Genomic DNA, 24,549 nt, shown 5'->3' on the forward strand with positions numbered 1-24,549 from the left:
TTTTGCCTTAGAGTGTTAAAGCTGTCAGCATTCCTGCCTGCATCCTGTCCCTGACAAGCTATGGGTGTGGAGCTGGCAGATTCTTGCTGCATGTTGTACTAGAGGATGAGTTAACCAGAAATCGTAATCCTTATTTGGTAAAGAAGGTGTATTTATAGGAAAGGAATAGCTTTTACTAAGAAAAAGAAAAGAGAAAAGAAAAGAAAAGAAAAGAAAAGAAAAGAAAAGAAAAGAAAAGAAAAGAAAAGAAAAGAAAAGAAAAGAAAAGAAAAGAAAAGAAAAGAAAAGAAAAGAAAAGAAAAGAAAAGAAAAGAAAAGAAAAGAAAAGAAAAGAAAAGCTTTAGAAAATTTACTTTACATCAAAGCTTTGATGAGATTTGGATGAATAACCTATGGGAAACAGAAACATACCTACAAAGATCAATGACCTTTTGAATAAATGTGTGGCTTTGCCTGTGGTATATAATTTAGGAATTTTGATAACTTACCAAAACTTAGCAAAATGAAAGAGAAATGATAAATATCTGGATCACCTTCTTTTAAATAATAATTAAATCAATAATATAAGGAATCAAAACCACAAGGGGAGAGTTCTTGTTGTGTTATGTACAAATTCTTGTTCTTCACTGAGGAACTTTTCCCTCATTATGCAAAGCTGGTGAGGCACACACAGGCTGACCTCAGGAGCAACCTCTGTTAACTCAGATACCTTGTGTCACCCTGCTCACCCTGGCCAGTCTCCCTGTGTCACATGTATTATGCTAGATCCATGAATTTTTGGATCTTAAATATCTCATTCTTGTCTAAGTTTTGCAGAGCTGATATGAAGACACTGGCATGTCATTTAGCGCTCCAAAAATTATTTTCCACACCAATGATTTGCCAACAGTGGTGTTTCTGCTGTCACATACAAACAGCATCCCTGAGATGGCTGTCAGAGCTTAAAGTATGCCAGATTTTCCTGGAATATTTCTTGTGGCTCTCTCTACAGAACATTTTGTATTCTGTGGCTCTTGAGGTCACCTACCCTTTAAAAAAGCAGGAAGTGTAAATTTGAAGTAACTCAGAAAGGTGTGTGTCTTCTTGCATTTGTATAAGCTAACAGGCTTCTTATGGTATTGATCAAATCAGGATTAGCTCTCCTTTGTATCTTCATATTCCTTATTTTCCTGGGTTGCCCTGAAATCAAGGTGGTGTTTTTCCACACTGTGCAGAAAAACAGCTTAGCACCCATAGCTTCTCATGCCCAGTGTAAGCTATGGCAGAACAGCAGGTATGCAGCACCACATGCAGAGCCACCCTGGTGGCTGGGGTAGCCAGCCCTGGCACTATGCCATGGACAAGTCACTCCCAGGACCTGCACTCGCACATCTGCATTGGGCTGTAGTTACAGCTGTGGAGCGCTGGGTCGCAAGAGCCAGCAACCCTGAGCATCATCTGCGAGTTAACTTCCATTCCCAAGTGTGGGCAGGTCCTTCTATCCAGCCAGACGAGCTGCTCACTTAAAAACAATGTATCTTAGGAAATGGCTAATAACATGCTTTAAAAATGAGCTGTAGAAATGAATCATTAGTCCAGTCTTATCCCAGACAGCTCTGAGAAGTTGAGATGAACATAAATGGAAAGCTTAGTTTCCTTTACCATTCTTGCACACAGAATTTTATCTGGTTTGTTTTGGAAACGTTTTCTTTGATAACAGCTCTTTGGAGGCAAAGCCTTCAGACCACAGACTCTTTGGGACAGCAGAAATACTGTCTATTTGTATTGCTTGTTTCTTTCAGTTGTTTAGTCTTTACACAGTGGTAGGACTGGCTCCCGCCAGACTAAGGATTGCAGCTGAGTGATTACACCACACACTGTAGAAGGGAGACACTTATTTTCTAAATTGAAAACAGGTTCTTGTCCCAATGTCTGCCTTTGCAATATTTCTTTCCACCCATACAGATCTAAAGCTTGTTATATTCTCTGATGCCTCAGAGCTGGTGGGTGGTCCTAGCTGTGTTCCTCTAGTGTCTGCCCAAAAGCTTTCTTGGTTTGCAGGTCTAAGCAGAGTAATTTTTTACTTATGATAGTGAATATGGACAGTGGAAATGTAGGAATGCTTGCAGACATGAATGTCTATGAAAATCCTTTAGTCACCCATGATGATAATCTCATTCATACTTCAACTGATGGTGTGCCTGCACTGCAGCCATGAGTGACCTTCCATCTAATCCACACACCCAGAAGTAAAAAAGTTAGTGCAGGTCAGTGCTACATCGTTGGTTTGAGTGTAAGGGCAAGGGCTGCACAGACTTTGCCAAGGTCCCCTGGGAACCAATTTACCTCCTATTATTAGCAGACACACTTCTCAGTTCCTCAAGACATCTGCCTCAAGTCTGATCCCTCTGTTTTCATTTCACCTCCTCAAAATGAGATGTGGGGAAGTCATATGGGTATTTTTTTCATAGCCTTTTACCCCATGTTACTCAATTAATCACAAAAATCTTGGAAGGTGCTGATGCTCACTATTTTAAAACAGTACTTTAAACCATGGGTTGCATCAATGCAAACCAGAAATGAAGTATTGATAATCAATGTTATGAGGGACAAGGGAATGAAGGGAAAATGGGATCCAGATTGTTTCCTTTGGGCTCTGAAGTTTTCTCAGGCATTCTCAATTATTCTGATATATTTTTTGTCAGTCCTTGCCCTACTAGTGATAATGGAGTGATTGGTTGGTTGTTCCAGAGCTTGAGCCAACATAATATTTATAAAAAGAAGTGTCAGATTGTTGAGCTAATTGAGAGATTTAAATTGCCGAATGTTCTGGGAGCACAACATTATTGCACACAAAGCAGAAACAGGACTGGAACAAAATGGAAATACCCTCCCTGCAAAATCGTTATGAAGGCAATTGAGTGAGGAACATTTCCATCCACTGTCTGTTTCTGAACGGTGAAGACAATTAGAAGGCCAAAATGTTAGGTCTGCATTAGCAATTACATTTTCACAATTATTATATGTTTTTTGTCCCTGAGGGACAAAGTTTGTTCCAGTTCAAGTTGAAAAGTCCAATCAAATGTTGGCCTTACTGATCTGAAAATCTCTGCACCCGTGGGGCATTTATTCCCCTCCTCCCGCCCTGCATCTGGATTTAATGATTACATTACTTAAAAACAAGAACCAGCTGCATGCTGAAAGTGCTGGGAAGCCTGTAGTAATTTTCTGCTTCTGCAGACCTTTCTTCTGGTCTGGGTGCAAGATGAGACTGAAGATGGAAGACAATTCATATACACAGTATGAATTTACTCCCATATTATACTCAAGCAGTTCCACCAATTTCATTGTAGCTGCTCTTGCAAACTGAGGGCAGAGCCAGGTCCCCCATTCCTTCCCTGCTGCCAGCTCACAGGAGTGGTGCAGCTGTGCCAGGGTGAGTGTTTGCTGTCAACCTGCCTCTTCTGGTTTGCTTTCCCCAAAAGAAGAGTACTGTGCTAGTAGCACACAGAGCGCTCTCTGTGGTCACATCTACATTGGCCAGCTGAAGAAAGGCAAGGTGTGGTTTCAGGCCTTGATCTTGCTCCTTGACAGACTGTGATTTTCCTCCAAATGACCAGGCCCAGCTCAGGGCATGTCATCTGCTTGAATGTGTTCCCAAGGGGCAGTTTTTATAGGACTACTCTTCTCTAGGCAAACATGGGGGGTGTTTCAGCACATGCATACAGGCTGTGTTATCCTGCTTGACTAGGAGGTCCCAACACTGCTTTATTCAGTACTTCAGATGTAGCCATTGACTCTCTCATCTAATGGCAAGAAAACATGGCATGTATCTTTAGTTAGTACTGGAACTTGTGAATATATAAATACACAAAAGTTCCTTTCCATGACAAAAGGCTCCCTTGGATCCGCACCAATGTTTGTTATTTACAGTGTTTCCTCCCACGTGCTGAGGTACACAAAAACATGTGTATTCAGTGTCTGCTTTAGGACATTTCAGCCTTTGTTACATCCATTATACTATTTTCAGTCTTGGACCAGGAATCCCATCACATCTGGTCCAAAACAAACCCAGAAGAAAAAGATGATGCTGTCCTCCAGGACAAAAAAAAAACCAAAAAAAAAAAAAGAGGAAACAGCTGGTGCACGTGGGGAACAGAATCTGAGGATCAGCACTCAAAGTAGTTGTCATGGCACATGGGCTGCCAAGTCATTGCTAAGTTTAGTGCCAATAGAGCCTTGTTTACAGCTCCCAGCAGTGTTACGGTCTTTGCTGCTAGAGAGTCCAAAGGTGTGCTTCCCTCCAGGTCTGAGCAGGACCCTCAGGAATGAGATGTTCAGGCATGAGGGAAATGTGAAACTTTAGGATATTACTTAGTAGATTCTCACTACTGGAGAGAAAGGCCTGCTCAGGATAGCAAAAGTGAACACAATCAGGACACAGCTGAGCCTGATGAACTCACGGGCTCGTGATGAAATGAGAATTAACTTAGTTAACATAATATCCCAGATCTATCTGCAAAAATACAAAGAAGTTCTATCCTGTATTGCAAACACTGTATTTTGAGTAGAATGATTTTTGATGGCAAGAGGAAAAAATGCACATTTTCTTAGTTTCTGGCAGCCTCCACGCTTTATTTCTTATGACAGATAGGCCAAGAGGTTAGATAAATGACTAGCATCATTTATGATATGCTATTCAATTCTTATAAACTGTTCCTGATCATGTTCTTTTAGCCTTCAGTGGAAGAGAATATATTTAATTCTCATTACCCATCATCTGGTTTTGGCCAAGGATATACATAGCTATCTCTGGTTAAGCTGACAGTTTGTTCACCTGCTTTATCCTGATGCAATTTAATTTTCTGTACAGTTTAATTCTGAAAATATATTTTTGCATTCCAGTTTTTATTTTTCTGCACTCTGATCTTTTCTGTAAAGGTGGTAAAAATATTGTCAAAATACATAAGCCTAAGGAGGTAATAGTTTGAGGAGAGCAAAATATGGCCTAAGAGTCTATCGTTCAGTCAAAACGTTTATAGAGAACTGTGACACATATTGTGAATTATTTGCATAATAATATTTATCACTTGACATAGATTGATTAACAATTTTGGAACAGTAGGACCCTAAGAATTCTCCATTGTCTCTTATGGAAGGAAAGAAAAAGAAGAAGAAAAGAAAAACTCTACTTGAATGTTATGAAGCTTTGCTGCAGAACACAGGGAAAAGAAAATAGAAAAATGTTGCTCCTCTGATATAGCAGGCATCATATCAGCCACAGATACCCGTAAAAGTGGGACACATGGATAATTTAAGTCCACATTCAACATATTGATGAAAACAATTAGACAAATTGAGTGGAGCAATGTCTCTTCTTGACAGCTTCACATCAATGTGTAATGTTAATCCATCTGGAAGAAATAGTTTAGACTAACAGGGACTCAAAGTTATATCAAGTCTCTGAAACTCTACATCTTTTACCATACAGAGATGAGTGAATACTCTAAACCACCTCCATCAATTTTAAAGTCTTTGTCTCTAAAGTAGAGACCAGTCTGCTGGAAGTGCATGGCATTACCATGGAAACACCAGCCTTCTGTTTCTTGAGGACATTTTCAAGTCCAAACCAAGTATGTTTGCTTTTGTATATTTGTCTTTATAAACAGTATTTGAAATTGGCAGCTACAGTTCTGAGGCCTTTTTGAAGATTATTTGCTTAGGCCAACTTGAGATAAATAGCCTATTGCCCTTTCTAAAAATAAAAATGTTTTCCTGCTTGAATATCTCCCAGTACTTTCATTTACATAATTTTTTATTAGGAATAAGAACATTAGAGAAAAAAGCCTGAGAAAGCAGTCCTCTCCTGTACATTTGATGTTATTTCAGTTTCTCTGGACTCTTTTCCAAAGAGATTGCTGGTTTTGATCACCTATAATAGGGACTTCACATTCAATCCCCAGCCAAGATCTCACAGAAATCTTGCCAAAGTTCGGCATTCAGCAGGTTTCACCCAGCAGGTCTGTGTGAGCCCTGAAGGCAGTCCCAGGCTGGAGCCCAGAGGAGCTCTGTGGCCCAGGTGCAGCTGTGAGTGAACACAGCTGTGGCCATGCTGGTGTGAGGGCAAGCTGGCCTCGGCAGCCGCGTGCCTGTGTAGGAAAACCAAACCGCAGCAAGCTGGGAGTCATCCACATGGAGACTTCCACATGGGATGCCATGTGGCCAGGAGCCAGCTGGACACTCGCTGTATGGTTTGATTTCTTGCACACAGAAATGCATCTAAATTAGCTCAGCTGTGCCTGCTGCTCTCTCCAGACTGCGTAGAGGGGCGTGGAGGGGTAGCTCGTGTGTAGGTGCCAGCTCTGTACACAAAGTGCATGAGATGAGACCTTTTGCACATGTCAGATGTGCTGTGCCTTGTAGAAGAGTCCAGGCTGCAACAGCAATGCCTCAGATCTGGCCAAACTGCTGGGCCCTGTATTCTTGGAGAAGTGGAAAGTCTCCCTACAGTCTGTTCCACAAGTCCATATGTTCAGGTAGAGAAAGTGGATGGACATAAAGGAAATCTTGATGTCTAATTGGCCCAACCAATGCTCTCCCTATGTGCAGGAAAGACCTAGCCTAGAGAACAATGACCCCATTCTAAGGACGCCTTCTGGCTCCTTCCAAAAGGCACACTAAAAATACTACTTTGCCAAATTGGGAAATAAATAAACAAAGTGTTTCAATCCATGGACATCCTGTCTTAAACCACTCTGGGCAGGCACAAAATCTATGGCTTATCATGCTTGGCTTGGAAATCATTAACTACAAAACTGTCTTCTTTACCTTGGACAGATATACTAATATACTTCTGGTATTTCATTAATCAAAAGGTCCTGAAGACAGAAATGTAATTTTTACATGTGCATTTCAGCTTGTGACATCACTGACTTCCAGTGCATTTAAACATGGATTTTTAAAATCCAGTCTTCCAGTTGTAGACTGACGGCCATTTGACCAGTTCTTGCTCCCTGGGAGCAAACTAATAGATGTTTCAAATTTCTCAGGTCAAAGACGTGTTATTCATAAGCATAGACACAAAGACAGTTCTTCTTCAGCCTACTGGGAAACTTTATGCAAACAAAAAGAGCTGTGATAACGCTGCATCCCACTCTCCCGACCCTCCTGCCTTTGGTGACCTGCAGGAGAAACCTCTCTCCATTTGTTGCCAAAATATAAAATCCAGCAGATGGACAGAAAGCACTGTGTGCAACTCCAGCTCAATGCCAGCCCCTCTTTTGGTGTGCAGCACACTCAGGAGCCCTGGCTTACACAGCTAACGTGCATTTTATTGATCACAGGGAAGGTGCTAAACTCCTGGAGGTTAAATTTTGGGTTGAGAATTCAATATGTGTAGTTTATAGGAGTATCTTTTCACTGCATGGAGTTTCAGAAGTACGTGGGTACAAGAGGATGGACAGTTAAGTGGGGGAAAAGGATGTATACCTATATTTACTCTCCAGGGCCCTGCTGCTGGCTGAGACATGCTGGATTTTGCCCTGGTCCCAGAGGCTTGGATAGACTTGCATGTTCACTAGAAAACAAATGAACTGCACTTGCTGCATAGGGTCAGCAGACAGGAAAACCTGCACGTATTTCTCCCATTTCTGAATGTGTAGGCAGCTGCTCTGAGCCCATCAGGGATTGAGTTTACCAGACTGATAAGGTGTTTATTAATTAATGCATTCTGGTGCTCTTCATACCCAGACTTGTCCACATTTTTGGATGAGGGTCTCAGTGATGCCAGCACACCAATTCTTGCTGAAAATGCTCTGGGACAAAATATTCACTATAGCTGAGAAACACTGCTCAGAAAATTTTGAGATGCATTTAAAGTTAGAACTATGGTGTTTATATGTGTGCCCAGGAGAAAAGTTCATATTTTACAGGTACATGTATGATAGCAGTATGCATCAGCAGGTAATCCATCTTTCTAATTTGGCCTAGCTAACCATGAAAGACTGACTCACCACATTTCGTAACTAGGAGATATCAAATCACTGCACCCAGCACCAGATGCTTCCAGATACCTCTGCATGGTTCTTGATTCCTATTTTCCAAAAGAATAGGCCCACCAGAGATAATTGAATGAAAACAGTACTCATAATATTATTTTCTATTTTGAATATTTTTTAGCATTGATCCTCTTCTTCACTGTTTTTGTTCTCATCTGTTTGACACATGAACACCAGACTATTCACAAGATCATTAGCAGAGCAAAATCAAAAAAGGAAAAGCAAAGCTCTACATTTTTTCACATAACACCTTGTAAGAAAGAAGCTTGAATTGGTGGTCTTTGCTCCTCAACAGCTGAAATGGTTGAGATTACAGATGGGTGTATTGAAACACTTAGATTTTTATTGCTTCTCCAACAATGCCAATCATGGCAGGGGGGGATTGGAATTACATGGTCTTTAATGTCCCTTTTGATTCTTAACATTTTGTGACTCTGTGATCTGATGGATCCTGACTTGGGGTAGAAATTCTGTAATTAAATTTTCTTTGCTTTGTTTTCTCCTGTTTTTTTGAGACACAAGGGAGAAAATATTTCTAGATTGTGTCCCTGGCCTCTTTATACACAAGTACTTGATGACAGCTCTGATATTCTGTCATTCATACTGCTGCCACATTTTTACAACAGTAACTATGTAGTTGAGAATCATTTATTTATTAACTTCTTCTAGACCTTGAGTTCCCAAAATTTGTATGGATTTGAGTTTGCTGAAGGAGAAAGAGTACTCTAATGGATAGAGATTTGTGCAGCCACAATTTCTTCAAAAGCACAGTGAGTACTTGTAGCATTGAGGGGTTTGCTGCAGAGAGGATGTTCCAATAAGTCTGTTTGTATGTCATGAGGCATTGATCAAATCCATGGCTTCTCAGTTTGTATTTATAGCTCACCCTAGCTCTTATTTATAGGTTACCTTTTAGTCTTGTCTATATTATATGTCTCTCTAGTTGGCAACAAGGCTTGAATACGATTTAAACAGTCTTACAGTGAATGCCAACCGGATGAGATGATTGTTCATTGGCCCTTCTTGGCGGAGGCCTCATTGCTTCTCCTGGGCTGTATCTATTAATGGAGCAACTGAACACTACACTGAGGGGTTTGGATCTCCACCTGCCCCCACTGGCTCCCACAGACCTTCTGTTGTTGTCTTGTTCTCTATTCATGCTTCTGCTTTCCATTTGGCCTCCTACTCCTGTTCCCCTATCTTTCCTATCCCTGCCTGTCCCTGCACCTGGTCCCAGCCACTCACCCACTTTATTACATATGCTTCACCTCCAACCTACAAACACCTCCACAACAATAGTTTCATTATAACGTTTGAAATTAACATAACAAAAAATGCTCCTTGCGGAACATCAAAGAAACTTGTCACCTTGTTTCCATGCACAAGCTGCTCTCTCTCTAATTATGTAAACAAGGTTGAAAATACATTCTTCAGCTCGTCTTGTGTGGTGATGAACATTACTCCTTCATTCAGTTCCTCGATCAGTAAAATGGAGTAATGACCACAGCCATACAGAATCATGGAGCAGCTGAGGCTGGAAGTGACCTCTGGAGGTGGACTGGTCCAAGCACGGCTGCCCAGAGCCAATTATCTGTGGCTGTATCCAAATGCACCCCATTTAATCCATGGCAGAGTGCACAATGTAATCCCAGTTTATCCAATGTACCCAGCAGAGACACTCCTCAACAACTTCATGTCTTTTAAGAGACTAGTCAGAACCACCAGGAACCCTGAACATCTCCACATGGGCAGGCATTTCTGGTAGTTGTGTTTTGCTTGTTCTTGATGCCTGCAGTGAATATAAAGCTGTTTCTGGGCCCAAGACTTTTCTTAATGCACTGCTGAAAGAATGTTCTTGGTTTTCAGCTAAACAGCCATATTTTGAAGACATTTTGGTATGTTCACAGCACTGCTTGTCATTGTGCTGCCTTCTCCATTTTTCCCACCATTTTTTTAGGCTTAGACCTCACTCTTGTATTTGAGGGTGACTTTTATGAATGACCTGCAATTATTTACTGCCAAAGCATACCAGATACATGAAAAGGATTAGTCAAAGAGTATAGAGAGAAAGAATTACAGTTCAGTGATAAAATTTCCCATGAAAGCTTCAAAGTAACTTTGTAAGGGAACTTTTAAGATACTTAAGGAAAATCTGTCTTCTTCATACAAGGAAGGAAATATGAATATGGAAAAATCTATTTGATATAGAAGTTGGTTTTTTAAACTATCATCTGTGGCATTTGTTTTTGTTAGATACAATGATGAAAGCATTTTTCTCTTCCTGAAAAAAACAAATTAAGAGCAGGAGCTCTTACTCAAGGTACAAAGAACATTAATTCTACTGGTAACTTCCCCTTTATCTGTCCTGTTATTTTCTATTAATTTACTACATGCATCTTCCTACACCAAGTCTTGGCTAAGGAGGAGATTTCTGTGAGTTCTTCAAACCACTGAGGTAAACTGTAACTAATTTTAAAAATGAAATGCCTTGGTGGTGGCCTTTCACAGAGCTGTCATACTTCACTCTAAGATATCATTTGAAGAAACAAATGGATTTTAAATTCCTAGACCGTGAGTAATAAATTCAAAATTGTCTTTGTACTTGAACATATAAATCCCTATGGAGTGACATTTCAGAAGGATCTTTGTCTTCCTCTGGAGAATGAGGCCCTCAGAAGTTAATAACTGACCTGTTGGCCAGACATGCTCTACCATCAAAGTAATCATAGAGAGAGACTGACAGAAGTTCTGCTCTCCGCCACGAGGTACTCCAAAACATGCAGGCAAAAGTGGACATCTGCTCTGCAATTTTATTTATTCTCCATTGATTTTTGCTAAATTTATCTGGGCTTTGAAGCCTTACAAACTAGAGAATTAAAAACAAACAAGCTTGTTCACCAGCTTCCCCTAGGCCTCCAAGCCCTATTTATAATTTCTATAAGCCTTCATTACCTTTGGTCTACAGTATCAAATTCTTCTGAGCAAGAAAGGTCACATTCTAACTATTATTACTGAAGAAATGAATTCAGTGTGTGACATCATAGCTAGAGTTAATTATCCCATTTAATAGGACACTACAGCTGTTAGGGAACTGTCTACATGCAAAAAGCCACTCTATATTGTTTATCATTTCAAAGGCAGAAACCTCATGCAAATTAGACATTTGCAATTTCAAATTTATTTCTAAAACTGTAAACATTTCTGAGAGGAACACGATATTTAGCTTTGTCTCCAAATCAGTGTTCATGATAGTTCTATAATAGGCACCCTGGTGTGGTACGTTAAATCCCTACATTGCTCTTTTAAATTTCTGACATTGTTAACTGTGAAATATTTATTATTTCCAGTGTTCCAACTGATGTTGTAAATTAGAAATTAAGCATAAATTGGTGAAGATATTTGGGCACAATTCTGGTAATTTTTTATCCACTTATCTTGACAGGTATCTCAGTTCTAATTGCATTTAATGAGACTGCAAACTAAAGTAATTATTGCACACTAACAAGGTTTCTATTTTGTTAATTAAATTGAAAATGTAAAACCAAATTCTTTCCTGCTTATATTGTTATTCAGTAGAGCCCTCCAATATTTTTGCATATTCTTATTTTTTAAATGAAATTCTAACATGAGATAGGTTCGACAAAAAAACCTCAGTGAGTGCATTTGCCATAGATCTGGGCAAATTAATGTAATAATGGAGTGCTTTGGATAAGTGCTATGAAATGCTCATTAAATATGTAGCAGTGTATTTTTGTGAATCTGAGTAATTTGAATCTTCCAACACCAAGACAATGATAAAAAAAAAACCAGTGACACTGGTTGTGAACCTATAATCCTTTTCAGTAAATGAACTACTTAATAAGAGACAAAACAATTGAAGCGTTATTTTCTGTTACCAGTGTCCTTTCTGCCATCTCATGTGCATGGATCTCAATATTGTTCCTTTTTGCCTGCATCCCCAGTGAGAGTCCCACCTGAGAACACAGGGCTGATTTGGAGCCAGGCACACCATGTCTGGCCAGTCTGCAGCTGCTAAATCTGATGATTGAATTTAGTCTGGTTTTCCAGCTGTTGTTGTGTTAAGCAGCAGCTGAACACTAGTTCTCCATCGTTTATGTATACAGAGGGGTTGAGGTCTCCTCAGAATTTACTGGAAAAATTGTGATTGCCTTAAGAAATACAGGACACTAACTTCATAACTTTTTAACTTGAAAACTTCACTTTCTGACTTATCCATGACAATTTGGATTATTTATGTATTATCTGATGAGTTATCATCAGCCACCAAAAGAGAAGTTTATTTTTGGTGATAATAAAGACAGTTTATGAAGCTGGTGGAAACCTTCTTCTTAAAGTTTCAGAAGCCATGATCAGAGATCGCTAAAACTAAAACTATCAAGACTGAAACTAGTTTCTACAACTCTAGATAAAATCCAGCTGGCACGAAGACAGAAAAAAATGTTACTTGTATTTCTCCCTATGGCATGGTAGAGCTAGCAGTTGGAGAGGCAGTGAATATGGCTAGTTCCACATGGGTAACCTCCAAATCAATAAGCAGAGCATGGCATGCAGGAAAATGGCAAGAAACCCTCTCCCCAGCCCAGTGTCACTCTGTGTCCTGATTCCTTGGGTCAGCTTGTGTGTGCCTCCACTGCAGCAACGACAGACTCATGCAAAAAAGAGAAATAGCTGCAAGCCAGATGGCTTTATGCAGAACAACAACATTATCTTTTACCTTGACTAAGTAATTGTATCAAATTTTTTAAAAATTTCCTGTGTTGAAAAAGTTTCCAGACTGTTATCCCTTCCCCAGTTCAAGTGGAAAACAAACTGCCATTCAGCAACAGAGATGGGGCTGGATCCAACATAAACATATCTCAGCTAGGCATTCTCCATAGAACTGCACAGTCATTTTTTCCATATACAGTGGGAAAGACAAAGCCTCTGCTTAAAAGGCATTCTTTTCTGAAAAGGGGGAGGGCTAAAGTGTTTTAGCTGTCTGGAAGCTGGCTAAGAATCAGAGATTAATGCCAGTCTCTAATTTACTTATTAGTGTTGCCACTGAGTGAAAAACTTACTTTTACAGATGCTCACTGCTAGAAATGGAAAATCTGCAGCTGAAAGGGTAGCTGGTTGATTTTCCTCTTCAAAAAATCCCAAGTTATTCAATTTACAGGAAAAGGGATACATTGTTTCCTCCTTAACCAGCCTCCACCCAGTCTCCACTTACATGAAATGTACATTCTGAGTCACTGAGGTGCTCAGATAAGTGAGGCATAATCAGTTGATAAACTACAGTACTCCCTGAAAGATTTACAGATAGAGACAAAAATTTTCAAGGGATGAAAAAGAAAAGTGGGCTTGAAAGCAAGTACTAATGTGCTTGTGGTACACTGTTAATACTGAGAGGGTAAATATCAAGCTTCAATTTCCCCCCATTCCAGATTTCCAGTATTTCCTGGTTTGATTTTGCAGCTCTTTGAAGTGTTGGAATCACAGCAGAGAAAAACAGTGATCTGCTTGACCACTAGCCATAACATCAGTTAAAAGCCTCTTAGAAAGAAACCAATATGAAAACCTTGAAAGATGAAGAGCAGCTTTCATTCATCTCTGCCTGCCAAGGGCAGCCCAGTTATGGACAAGACAGACAGCTGCTGGGATGGCTGATGGGAAGATCCCGTGTTTCTGGGCAGTTCTCAGAAACAGGGCTTTCCCCTGGGATCATCCTAGCACTTTACAAACATGTGGGAAGGGAGTAAGACAGCACAGCATGGTTAACTTTGTACTGCATGCCTTTCACTCAGGATGAAGCTGGGCAGAGGCTGTGCTCTGAAAGGAGAGAGGAAAAGCCAGGGCTGGGGAGAAGGGGTAACCTGCCTCCGTCTCTCAGCGGCTCTGGGCTTGTTTCATCATAGGCATAGTCTGATCATGAAGAAATAAATCTTCTTCTGGCTCAAGGAGAGGGAAGAATTGATGTATCAAGAGAAAAACAATTTCTTTTCTCATCCCCCACAGAATTCCATCAGCAAACACCCTGAATTAGCTGGTGCCTTAGAGACCTCTGCAGACTATCCCTGCTATTCACTGGAAGTAAAGAGCCACAGAAAACCACAAACTTGCAAAGGCTGAGCAGGATATGCACATTCCCCCTGACTTTACACCATGTCTAGATCTCCAAAACCTGTCCACCTCCCCCTGAATGGATCTGCACTAGGTACTGGTGCTCTGGAGACCTTGCCTGCCCTCAATGGGCCTGTTAGCCCTGTGTTAGCCTTTCTGGAGCATGAAGGACTCTAATAGCTAGGGTAGGGAGGGTTATGTTATATTTTGTCCTGCCAGCTTTTTATTAATTATTTTCCTTTTTTGGATACTGGATCTAGACAAATGTTTGCTTCCACAAAATGCTTTTGAGGAAGAGTTCCTGGAGCCAGGAGTGGGGAGCACAGTGTAAGGGAGTCATTAATGGTAGTCTCTCTGTGGCTCTCCATGGGCTCCCATCCAGGCTCAGCGGTGGAAAAACACAGTAGGAAACCCTGGGACACATTGGTCTTGCCTTACCCTTGGCAGAAAATCTGCTAACCTCTTGCCACTTAGAAGGTCTTTCATAAAAGAGTAAAAAGATGCATTGTAGGGTGGTAACAGGGTACTACACAGCTCAGAAAGTATCTGGCTTAGGTGCTGGTTCTATGTAGCTACTTTTCTACTGGCAAAAATAGTCAAAGATTGAATGAGCTAATTTTTATTCTTTTTGTTGGGTAGGCAGAGTCAAGCAACTGTTCTGAGTGTTACAGTTATAGTTAAAAAGTCTATTTTTACAGAACAAATTAAAAGTTGTTCATCCAGGTAAAGTATTTTTTTTTTTGTAATTATTAAATTATGTTTTAAATTAATGATGTGTGCCAAAAATTAACTAATTTCAAATGAATTAAAGTGTGCCAGTTCCTCTCATACTCTCTGGCTTCCATATGTCATGACCTAAACAATAACATTTTAGTTGTTCTTACAGTCTTGTAAAGTTGGAATAGTAATTTCTAAAATATTTTTCACAGCCCTCTCTCATTCTTTGACTCTTGAATGCTGTGAGTTTAGCACTGTTTCTTGCTGGTTTGTCACAAGAGCGAAAAAAAGGAGTTCTAGTATTTATGAAATATTTATTTCAAGAGAATAACTATATAAAGAATTGTAAAATACAGCTAAACAGGAACAACAAAACCAGATCATATTTGCTATATTTCAGTCAGTCTGTTTTCATTGTGTCAAATACACACTTTTTGTATCCTGACTGACAGTTAGGAAAATCTTTTTTGAGATTTTAATGGCAAAGAATTAGATTTCAAAAAATTTGGAGCTCTTACAGCTTTGTGTATAATGCTATTCAGCAATTGTTGAATCTTACATTAGGCTGCATAACCCAAACATCCCCAGCTCATGGTGGTGTGTGAAAATGGACTGGGATCAGATCCAAGCATTCAAGAGGACCAATTAAAATATAAGACCCGAAGGGTCTATATTTTGGTGTTTGAAATCTAGGTCCAGAAGCAAGCTGTAAATTATCAGAGGCTGCTTATGTGTTACTCAGAAACTAGACCTTTTTTACACAGCTCTTGAACACTAGAAGCTCTAATTTTTATCAGTTTAAATCAAGCCATGTTTTCCTTCAGAAAGCAATTCTTTTATTTCTTCTCATGCCCCCTAGAAAAACTGGACTTTTAATTCCTTCCTTGCTTCCCATGTTGTGAATAAGAGTGGGCATAAAATGCTTTTTATTGGTTTTCACAGCCCAGAATAAGCTTTGGTGCACTTTTCTGGTACTTGCCAAAAACTTTGTGGGAATACACTGCAGTGGAGTTTAAATTTTGTTTTCTGCTGGGTGTTTTATACACCTTTTTGAAATGGAGAAGATTTCCAACTATGCATCTGCTCTGTCCTGTGCTTCCATTTGCTTCAGCTTCCTATGGTTCAAAAGGTTTGGGGACTGGTGGCGCTACTCCAAGCAGCTGATTTTCATTAAAGTTTTGATGAGAAACTTAAGTTGGAATCACAAACATCTGCAATAAAACCTCCTCCCCACTAATAGATGTTTCTCAGAACATAACATTGTTGTATCAGGAAGAAACAGCAGCTAGAAATCCAAATTTCCCATTATAGGAGTTAACATAACCTCAAGGGTCTGAAGTGAATTAATTTAAAGATCTGCTTTTTAAAAGTAGATACAGTTCACATTAGCTTAAAAGAATATAAAGGTTCCTGTCAAGCTAAAACCCTTTTTGGCTCACACCTCAGGATTAGGTCTTCTGCTGCTTCTTGTAGTGCTAGTTTGTTTTGAACAGATTAATGCTGCAAGTAAGGATCAAATTGTGGTTTCTCTCAACATTGTAAAATTTTCTGTTCCAGCCTTTTTGGAGAAAAGGACTGAAGATGATTTGGTGATAGTCTGAGTCTTTGTTAACAAGTGGCTGGCACTTATGATTGCTGTCATTATATATATATTTAATGTGAGCCATTTTAGAGAGATTTGTCACAAGTCCCATGCTAATCATTGCTTATCACTCTAAAGAACCAGAAAGCAAACATCTCAAATACTGCTTCTTGCATTTTATCAGCAGCTGTTGGTAAAGATCAGGTGGGAAAAAATGATCATCAAACATGTCACTTTTTCATACAAGCCCCATCTGATAACTTATGCCTCTAACTTTCTCTTACAATAAATGGCTAATGTTGACTTGTCTCTGACAATTGCTTCCTTTAAAGGACTTTTGCCTCTCTGCCTTTCTCCTGAGCCAAAACCACTGATGCTGGAACCACTTTTCCTCTTCCATCTGTCCAACAATATCATGCCTTCCTTCACTCTGGGAATTGGCTTCCTGCCCTGTCCCAACTCTATATTTTTCCTTTACTCTTAAGACTCTTGATTATCTCATTCTTGCTCTAATTTTTTCCTCTCCTTTGTCTTCCTGCTTCAGTTTACCTCCTTTCCCACTACTTCAATTCTTTCCATGGAGGACATTTGAGATTATCTTTTTTTTTTGCTTGGCTGATGTCTCCACAGAATGTCTGTCTTATCCTAATCCTTCCCACACTCATCTCCTCTACTGGTCTCTGGCCTCTTGTAATCATTTACATTAGAATGAAATGAATATTTTACTGCGTGTCACCTTATATTCATTTTACATTAAGAAGAGTGACAACGAAGTGTAGATCAGAGAGAATAATTTGTGATACTCTCTAGTATTTGAAGTCTTGTACCATTTTTTATTCTCACCTTAGACTCTGTAAGGAACTTCCTTCCTTGGGAAGAAATGGGGAACAAAATCCACATCTGTATGATTAAAACCATTGCATCAGTGGAATTTACAAACACAAATGTTGACAGTGGCAGGCCTTCAGACCTAAATGATAATGTATGATCTGCCTCTTAGTTTAGAGCCATGTGTTTGACAGTGGGCTATAACTGTTCTCAGAACTTAACTTCTGCTTTTCAGTTTCAACTCTGTGCCTCACCAAACCTGGAAGTGTCTCACCATTCCCTTTCTTTCTGCTGTGTCCAAGCTTGTGAGTGGAACAGTAAAACAAAAATTTCTGATGTTTGCCACTTGCTTGTCTGCTTTCATTTGATATGTGCCTGTTTTAAGTCCTTTGCTTCCATCTATTATAAATCTTCCTTATAAAATATTTTAATCTATCCTTGTTTGGAAAAACCAATCTCTGACTCCATGTCACCAGCTGCTGTTGGGTTGCACTGATGAGCTGGATCCAATGCTCTGCACTCCCTCTTTTTCTCTCTGTCTCCCCATAGACATCAGGGTTCGTCACTGTAACATCTCCACACCTCCCCTTATTATCTTTGTGAGCCAAGAAACTTAGTTTTCCTAAATAGCACACAAATACTCTGAGTATTTAAGAGTGCTTTTCATATTGATCTGCCTCTTCATGGACAAACCAACACAATTGAATAAAATCTCCAGTGCTTAATCACTTTTGAAAATAAATTCTTTGACTAACTTGTTGTTTCAACAGTCACCTTCAGTTTTCAATTGTTGCATATGCCAAGACCTTATTTTATTAGACTAACAAGGCTATTGTTAATTTTTTTTTGCCTGTGTATGTACTTACACAATAAGTTCAAATTTTTTCTTAACCTCCCTCTGAGTTGGCAAATTGTATTGCAGACTCTCTCAGCTATCTTCAAATTCCTAACACTGTAATCCTTCTCATGATACTTTTCTGAATAATTTTAATAAGTTTATAAGCAATTTTTTTTTGAAACAAGAGGCAGCTATCATATTCCATGGTGGTCACTAACAATGCTCCTTATATAGGGAACACAACATTTCATTGCGTGGAATCTAGTCCAGTTAATTTAAACATCTACTTTGGCTAATTTATAAACTGTCCTGAAGCAGGCATCCAACAAGGTCTTTAAAGAGGAAGAGACTCCTTTGAATGTTTCCAGGGAACACCACTAGGAATCAGAGGCTTAACAGGTCTATTGTTTTAACTACTGTATGGGGAATTTGTACCTGAAGACAGTCCATGATTCTGATTGAAACATCTAGGAAAAATTTATGTGCCTAATTTAGGTGCTCTGGATCACATAATGATTAAAAATGAGAGCACCAGGGTAGTTGAATTGACTGAATTCCTAATCAGACCCATGGTACTCTCTGTGCATGGATGCAGCATATCAGCATAGCATAACTACACATAACAGTGTAGTTAGTTCTCTTAAGAGGTTTTCATCCAAATCACCCCCCAAAAAAACCCACAACAAAAACTAAAACCAAAAAAACTAAAAAGAAAGGAAAAAGAAGGCAAAGCTCCACAGTTCCACATTAATTCTGATTTTTTAAATCACTTCTCCCCATTCTTCCCAATTACTATAGGGTTGCCTCACATGGTAAAGGAAGAGGATTGGAAAGCTGTGAAATATTCACTAATATGTATTTACCTTAATTGAGATCTCCTGTTATATTCTGTTATATCAAACCCTTACTGGGATTTAAGAGCATCCCACTAGTTACATCTCAGAAACTCCCACCGGCATGGGCATTCCACTTCATCCTGCAGCTGACTCACCACAGACCACAATGAAGGCCCATCTGTGGCTTTGTAACTCTGCCATATGAAACTGCCCCCTTTGTATAATTTGGCACTATTTGACATGACTAACAGCCTCTGTCTGCTCGGGAGAGCTGTAGGCCTGAGTCAATATTTAGACGAAGGAGCGGAATCAAACCGCGCTGTGTAAGGGAGTTTACTCTGCGGTTCACTGGGAGCTGTGGGTTAAGCACTCATGCTTCAAAAGAGGCTAATTCAAACCTGCTTGGATAGCCCTGTTCTTGAGGCTGAGGAAGGGGAGGTGACCTGTGGGAGGGAGAAGTTCTCGGAGGACCAAAAGTAATGCTCCTTCCTTGGATGAGAGACTACCAAACCGTCAGTCTCCGGCCCCTACATCAACCTCCAGGCTTAAAGCCTGTTCCTTGACTCCTATTACCAACCACACACATGGGTCAATGAGTAAGCAGGTTCTCACTTTTACAAAGCCATGTGTCCTATCCCAAAAAAAGCATCCTACTGGGCCTCCTTGAAAACTGCCATGGAGGTGAGGCCTGAAATATGCAGCTAGAAAGAGGTCCTGAAGCCCCTGCTTCTTCCCCTGCTTCTTCCTCATGCAGCCATAGCATTCTGCAGCCAAGGGCCTTGGCATGAGGATACCAGGCACTGTCATCCAGCTGTAACATGGGATCCAGAGTCTAAGTGCTGCCACTGCATGGGCTGCAGTAAACTACCAGAGGAAACACCAGTTATTGAGTCTATTATGTTGGCAAACATTCAGGAAGGATTTAAATGGTTGAAGAAACATAAAATGTAATTCCCCTGCACTGTCCAGTGTATCTCACAGCACTTTCCCAAAGTAAAATCTAATATATTTATGTCAAGAAATGTGAACTGTGTCTTTGGGAAAACCATACATTGCTATAATATCAAGAAAGACTAATAATCACTTCTGCTCATTATCCCAGTTACAAAACCCATCCAGCTCTTAAGTAAGTCATTTCATTCAGGGGCTTTCCATGTTGTAAGCAACAGGTGGCAATGCAGCTTCCCAGGGCTGATCCAAGGCCAGAGGAGAAAATCTGTACATCCCACATCATGAAGCCTGTCCAAAAACTGGGATGGCTCTTGAGAGTCCTTATGCTGAGCAAAGCGGGGTTTAGTCTTCAGTTTTCTCACACAGGTCATGTTTCATGCGGACTCTCTGGCAGGGTGGGCAGGCGTTTCCTGAGGCTGTCCAGCTGCTTGGAGCAGGGGAGTGAGCTCTGCCTAGCCCTGCAGCAACCCTGGCTGTCTGCAGGCTTTATGCACTTATTTCCATGGCTGTTAATTCTGGCAAGTGGAGTAAACGTGGAAAATCAGCGATGTGATATTGGGGATTACGATCTTGATATTGTCACAGTGACACAGCTGTGCTAATCTCACCTCATTTTTGAATGTTATGCTAGAAGAACTACTCTTTCCCTTCCCATGACCTTATGGAACTCAATTAGCCTCCTACTTTGCATCTACCATGCATGAGATATTACTGTGCTGTGTCCACCGTTCCACTTCCAACCTTACCCCACCCCCTGTGTAAGCTGGGGTAATTTATTATTTCCTCAAGCTATATTTTTGAGTAGCCCATTCCCAATGCAGTGTTGCTAAAATGAAAAGTAGTAAATCAATCCCAAAATAACAGAATAACAAAAAAAAAAACCAAAATTTTTCATTTTCAAATTGCTTGTCAGATCTCTCTAATTTCATTTGTCACTAATCCCAAGCACAAAATTTTTGGAACTCAAAATCTCTGCAGGTGTGTTCTCTGCAGGCAGTTTCCTAGATGCATTTGATTTGTCATCCCCTGCTTTCACTGTGAAAACAAACTTCAGATTTTGGGGGCGGATGGCATTCAGAGGCAAAAGCACAAACTTCTACAGGACAGAATTTGCCATCAAAAGACAGACTCTTTCAGGAAATTTCAGTAAATTACAATTGCAGGAATTACAAGGCAAGCAGAAAAGTGTTGTGACAATTAACTCTTGTAAAATAGCTCTGTTTGGACAGGCCTGTTTAGTTATGTTGGCAGGAAAGTCAGAGACATGTTAAGCCAGCTTCACTGCAAAGTACAGCAGCTGTCTGCTCACAGCAGGCAGGGCATGTGTACATTTTGAAGTCTGAACTGTACCTCTCCAGTCCCAAAATGCAATGTCTCAGACCACCTCCCCCCACCCCCAAATCCTCCTGTATCGCTTTAAGGCTCGAATGGGTAAGCTAAAATTAACCAGATGGGAGCTTTGACACAGACAGGTGAAAAGAGAAAATTGCAGACACCAGAGAGAGAAGGGAATTACTGTACCTCAGCAAAAGGCACCCAACTTCCAGTAGCTACTGCCTGCTGCTGCCCTCTGATAACAGTGGCTTCTTGCGTGCTGACCGCTGAGCTACCTTCAATGTCAAACTGAAAAACGCTTCCCTCACTCGAGGCTGTGCTGGAGGAGAAGCATCTCAAAAAGAATAATACAGGAGAAACGAGGGGCCAGGCGGAGATCAAAGCCATTTCCTCCCCTTACATCCAGCAGTGGTCTTCTAGCGTCTCAGTAATTGTTTACCCTCTTCTGCAATCAGCCCCCCTTGGCTTAGTGGTGCCTCAGTTATTTTAACTTTCCTTCAGCATTCAGTTTCCAGATGTGGCACTTCAAGACAGTCTAACCGGATCCCGACTTAAAAGAGGGAAAAAAAAACCAAAAAAAAAAAAAAAAGAAAAGAAGGGAAGAAAACCGCTTTTGCTGCCTCCCTCGTTCTCTCTCCGTGCCTGTGGCTCCTCTTTTTCCCCAGAGGCTCCAGCACAATAACATACAGATGGGCAGTGCTTAGGCAGAGAGTGTCAAACAGAGATTGTATTCCAGGAAAGCACCGCTAGCTCTCCAGCCACCTTATCTCCCCCTGTCAGGATACAGACTGACGCTCCGTTCAGTGCTCTGGCTTCCTTCACATGTTCACATCATTCCCTTTTCTACCTTTCGTGTGGAGACCCTCCCACTCAAACTTTACTGTTCAGAAAGTGAGGTCACCCTTTCCTCCCTCTCCATGCCAACCCCCCACAACTCCATCTGACTGCTCCGAACACTGACTCTCCTGACTGTTTATTTTTTAACATCTCCAGTTTATTCAGCGGAAGGCAGAAAGGTGCCAAATTTATTAAAGCCCCCCCCCCCTCGCTAGAGTAGCCATTCCTTATGTCATGGGGGAGGGGAGACTGTGGGCGGGAGGAGGAGGAAGAGGAGGAGGGAGACAGCCTGTCTGTGCCATAGGCTAATAGGGCTAAGTGGTTTCTCTAACATGTTTCATTCAGTTCCTTTCCCTCAAGCCCACCTCTCAGCTTCTCGTTGGCTCGTGAAAATATCGTTCACTGTGATTTTGGAAAATGACTTCATTCCTCAGACTCATGAACTTCTATTTACAAAGAGCATCTTGTATTCCCTTTTCAAGAGATGCTTTGTGAGGCCCTGGTAACAAGGCTTGCAGTGTGTATATGAAAGCGAGCTGGATATGTTGCCCACAGCTCACTTCATTTTGTGACTACGATCTCTAAAAGACAAGACAGTAACCCTTGCTAGGTTTTTGGATGAAGTCAGGGTATAATTATACTAATGTGCAGTGCTCCAGCCAAGGGGTCAGCACCCTGTCCCTCAACGGTCCTGTGTGCTGGGAGTGGTAGCTCCACTGGCCTGTCAGACTTCATTCTTAAATCTTCACAGAAATTGTCTTACCAGGCTTCATTCTGGGAGTGGATTCCTTCTTTTTCCCTCCCTTTACCCTTTCTGGTTGAAGGTATTATGAACCAAGGAAGCAGCCAGTAGACATTTGAGGGTGAGATTAAGAGTTTTGGGGATCTGTTAACTTCCACACACCTGTAGGGACAGCTTTGGGCACATAAATGCTGTACAGAGGGACATAAGGAAGTTCACTGTGAAAAACTCTGCCTGATTCAGAAATGGTGTAGCTGTGCAGGCAAGGCCACTCAAGCTTGTGGGACAAAATATTCCACCAGCAGAGAAGAAAATGCTGTGTGACGCAAGTCTATGAGGTTCAGGACCAAGGTTAGTAAGGGGAAAGAAAAAGATATAAATGGCAGTTGAGGGTTATTCTATCCTGGGAGGAATAGATGCTTCTCCCTGTTAGCTGAACCTGATATGGTTGCAAGCACACAGTCATCCCTGAGCCTGAGGTTGAGATGTCAGGGCTGCCAGGACTTTCCTAATTTTTTCTAGTAATGGCAGTCCTGGAAATGTCCTGTAATAGGTCTGAAGGCTCAGGAGGTAGAAGACCAGGGAGGCCCCAGTCAGGGTCTCCATGAGCATCCCATTAGGCCACCTGCTACAGGGACAGCCTTGAGGTGTAAAGAGAATATTAAAGTGGGGCCAAGAAAGAAAACAAAACATCTTGACAGTAAGTGATAGAATCACAATTCCCATGGTGGCAGTAGAGATTCTTAAATACCCAGTGAATTGTGCAGCAAATTACCATAACATGTGTGAGAAAATGTTTTTGATAATTTTTGTTTTTTAAAAAAGCAGTCACCAACCAATCTTCTACATCTGCTCCCAGGCATTTGGCAGGAGGCTGGCCAGCTTGGGAAGGCAGGCTTTAAAACTGAAAGACCTGGGAGATGATGTCCAAAGTGACAGTGCTCACAGCATGGTATCCAGGTGATAATAAGCAGGCCAGCCACAGCAGCAGCAAATTCTCCTTAGAGGCTTCTCAAGCTGAGAACAGAAGGCCAACCACCTGAAGGGTATGTAGACCTCTTGTACTCCTCCTGGGAAACTGGCATGCTCCATTACCCCTCTGAAATGCCTGTGCACCAAGGCACTCAGCATGGGGCATAAACAGTAGGAGTTATGGATCTGTGAGCATTCGCAGGGCCATGACTTCATTGCAGCGGGAGACATGGTGGGATAGCTCGCATGACTGGAGTGCTGTCATGGCTGTCCATGTACTTTAAATGAAGACAGGCCAGAAGGTGAGGTGGAGGAGTTGCTGTTTATGTGAGAGAGCAAATTGAATGGATGGAGCTCTGCCTAGGGGTGGAGGAAGGAAGAATCAAGAGCTTATGAGTAAGAATTCAGTTGGATGGCACTGTTGTGGGGGTTTACTTAGAGGAAATACAGGTACTTCACCTGGTCAGGAAGAAGAAGCATCATGGGGGCTCAGTGTAGACGACTGACCATCTGCACCCTGCACACGCCATTGAGGGACTTCCTTCAAGTATTCATCTGCTTCACCAGAGCAAGAAACACCATTAGAAATGTCATTAAGGATGCTAAGATTACAAGTTCTTCAGGTAAAGCCTGATATTTTTTGCACATGCGTAGCGAGTAACCAAATGGACTTTGAAGGTATCTCACCTATTAAGTTATTAATAACACAAAAGGCCTCAAAAATATTTACAGAAAACACAAAATATTATTCTTGA

General features: G+C 40.9%; 1 protein-coding gene across 2 annotated transcripts in view; it reads right to left on the reverse strand.

The window, feature by feature from the left end:
* LAMA4 (laminin subunit alpha 4) overlaps positions 1 to 22,063 on the reverse strand; it is a 99,552-nt gene extending 77,489 nt beyond the window's left edge. For both annotated transcript variants that reach the window (XM_058835330.1, XM_058835329.1), the window contains exon 1: positions 21,430 to 22,063. In XM_058835330.1, the coding sequence (XP_058691313.1) occupies positions 21,430 to 21,630 (201 nt within the window). In that variant the 5' untranslated portion in view covers positions 21,631 to 22,063. The remainder of the gene's footprint in view (positions 1 to 21,429) is intronic.
* Between the last annotated feature and the right edge of the window lie 2,486 nt (positions 22,064 to 24,549).

The sequence above is a fragment of the Poecile atricapillus genome, chromosome 3, assembly GCF_030490865.1.
Source record: "Poecile atricapillus isolate bPoeAtr1 chromosome 3, bPoeAtr1.hap1, whole genome shotgun sequence".
Taxonomy (NCBI): Eukaryota; Metazoa; Chordata; class Aves; order Passeriformes; family Paridae; genus Poecile; species Poecile atricapillus.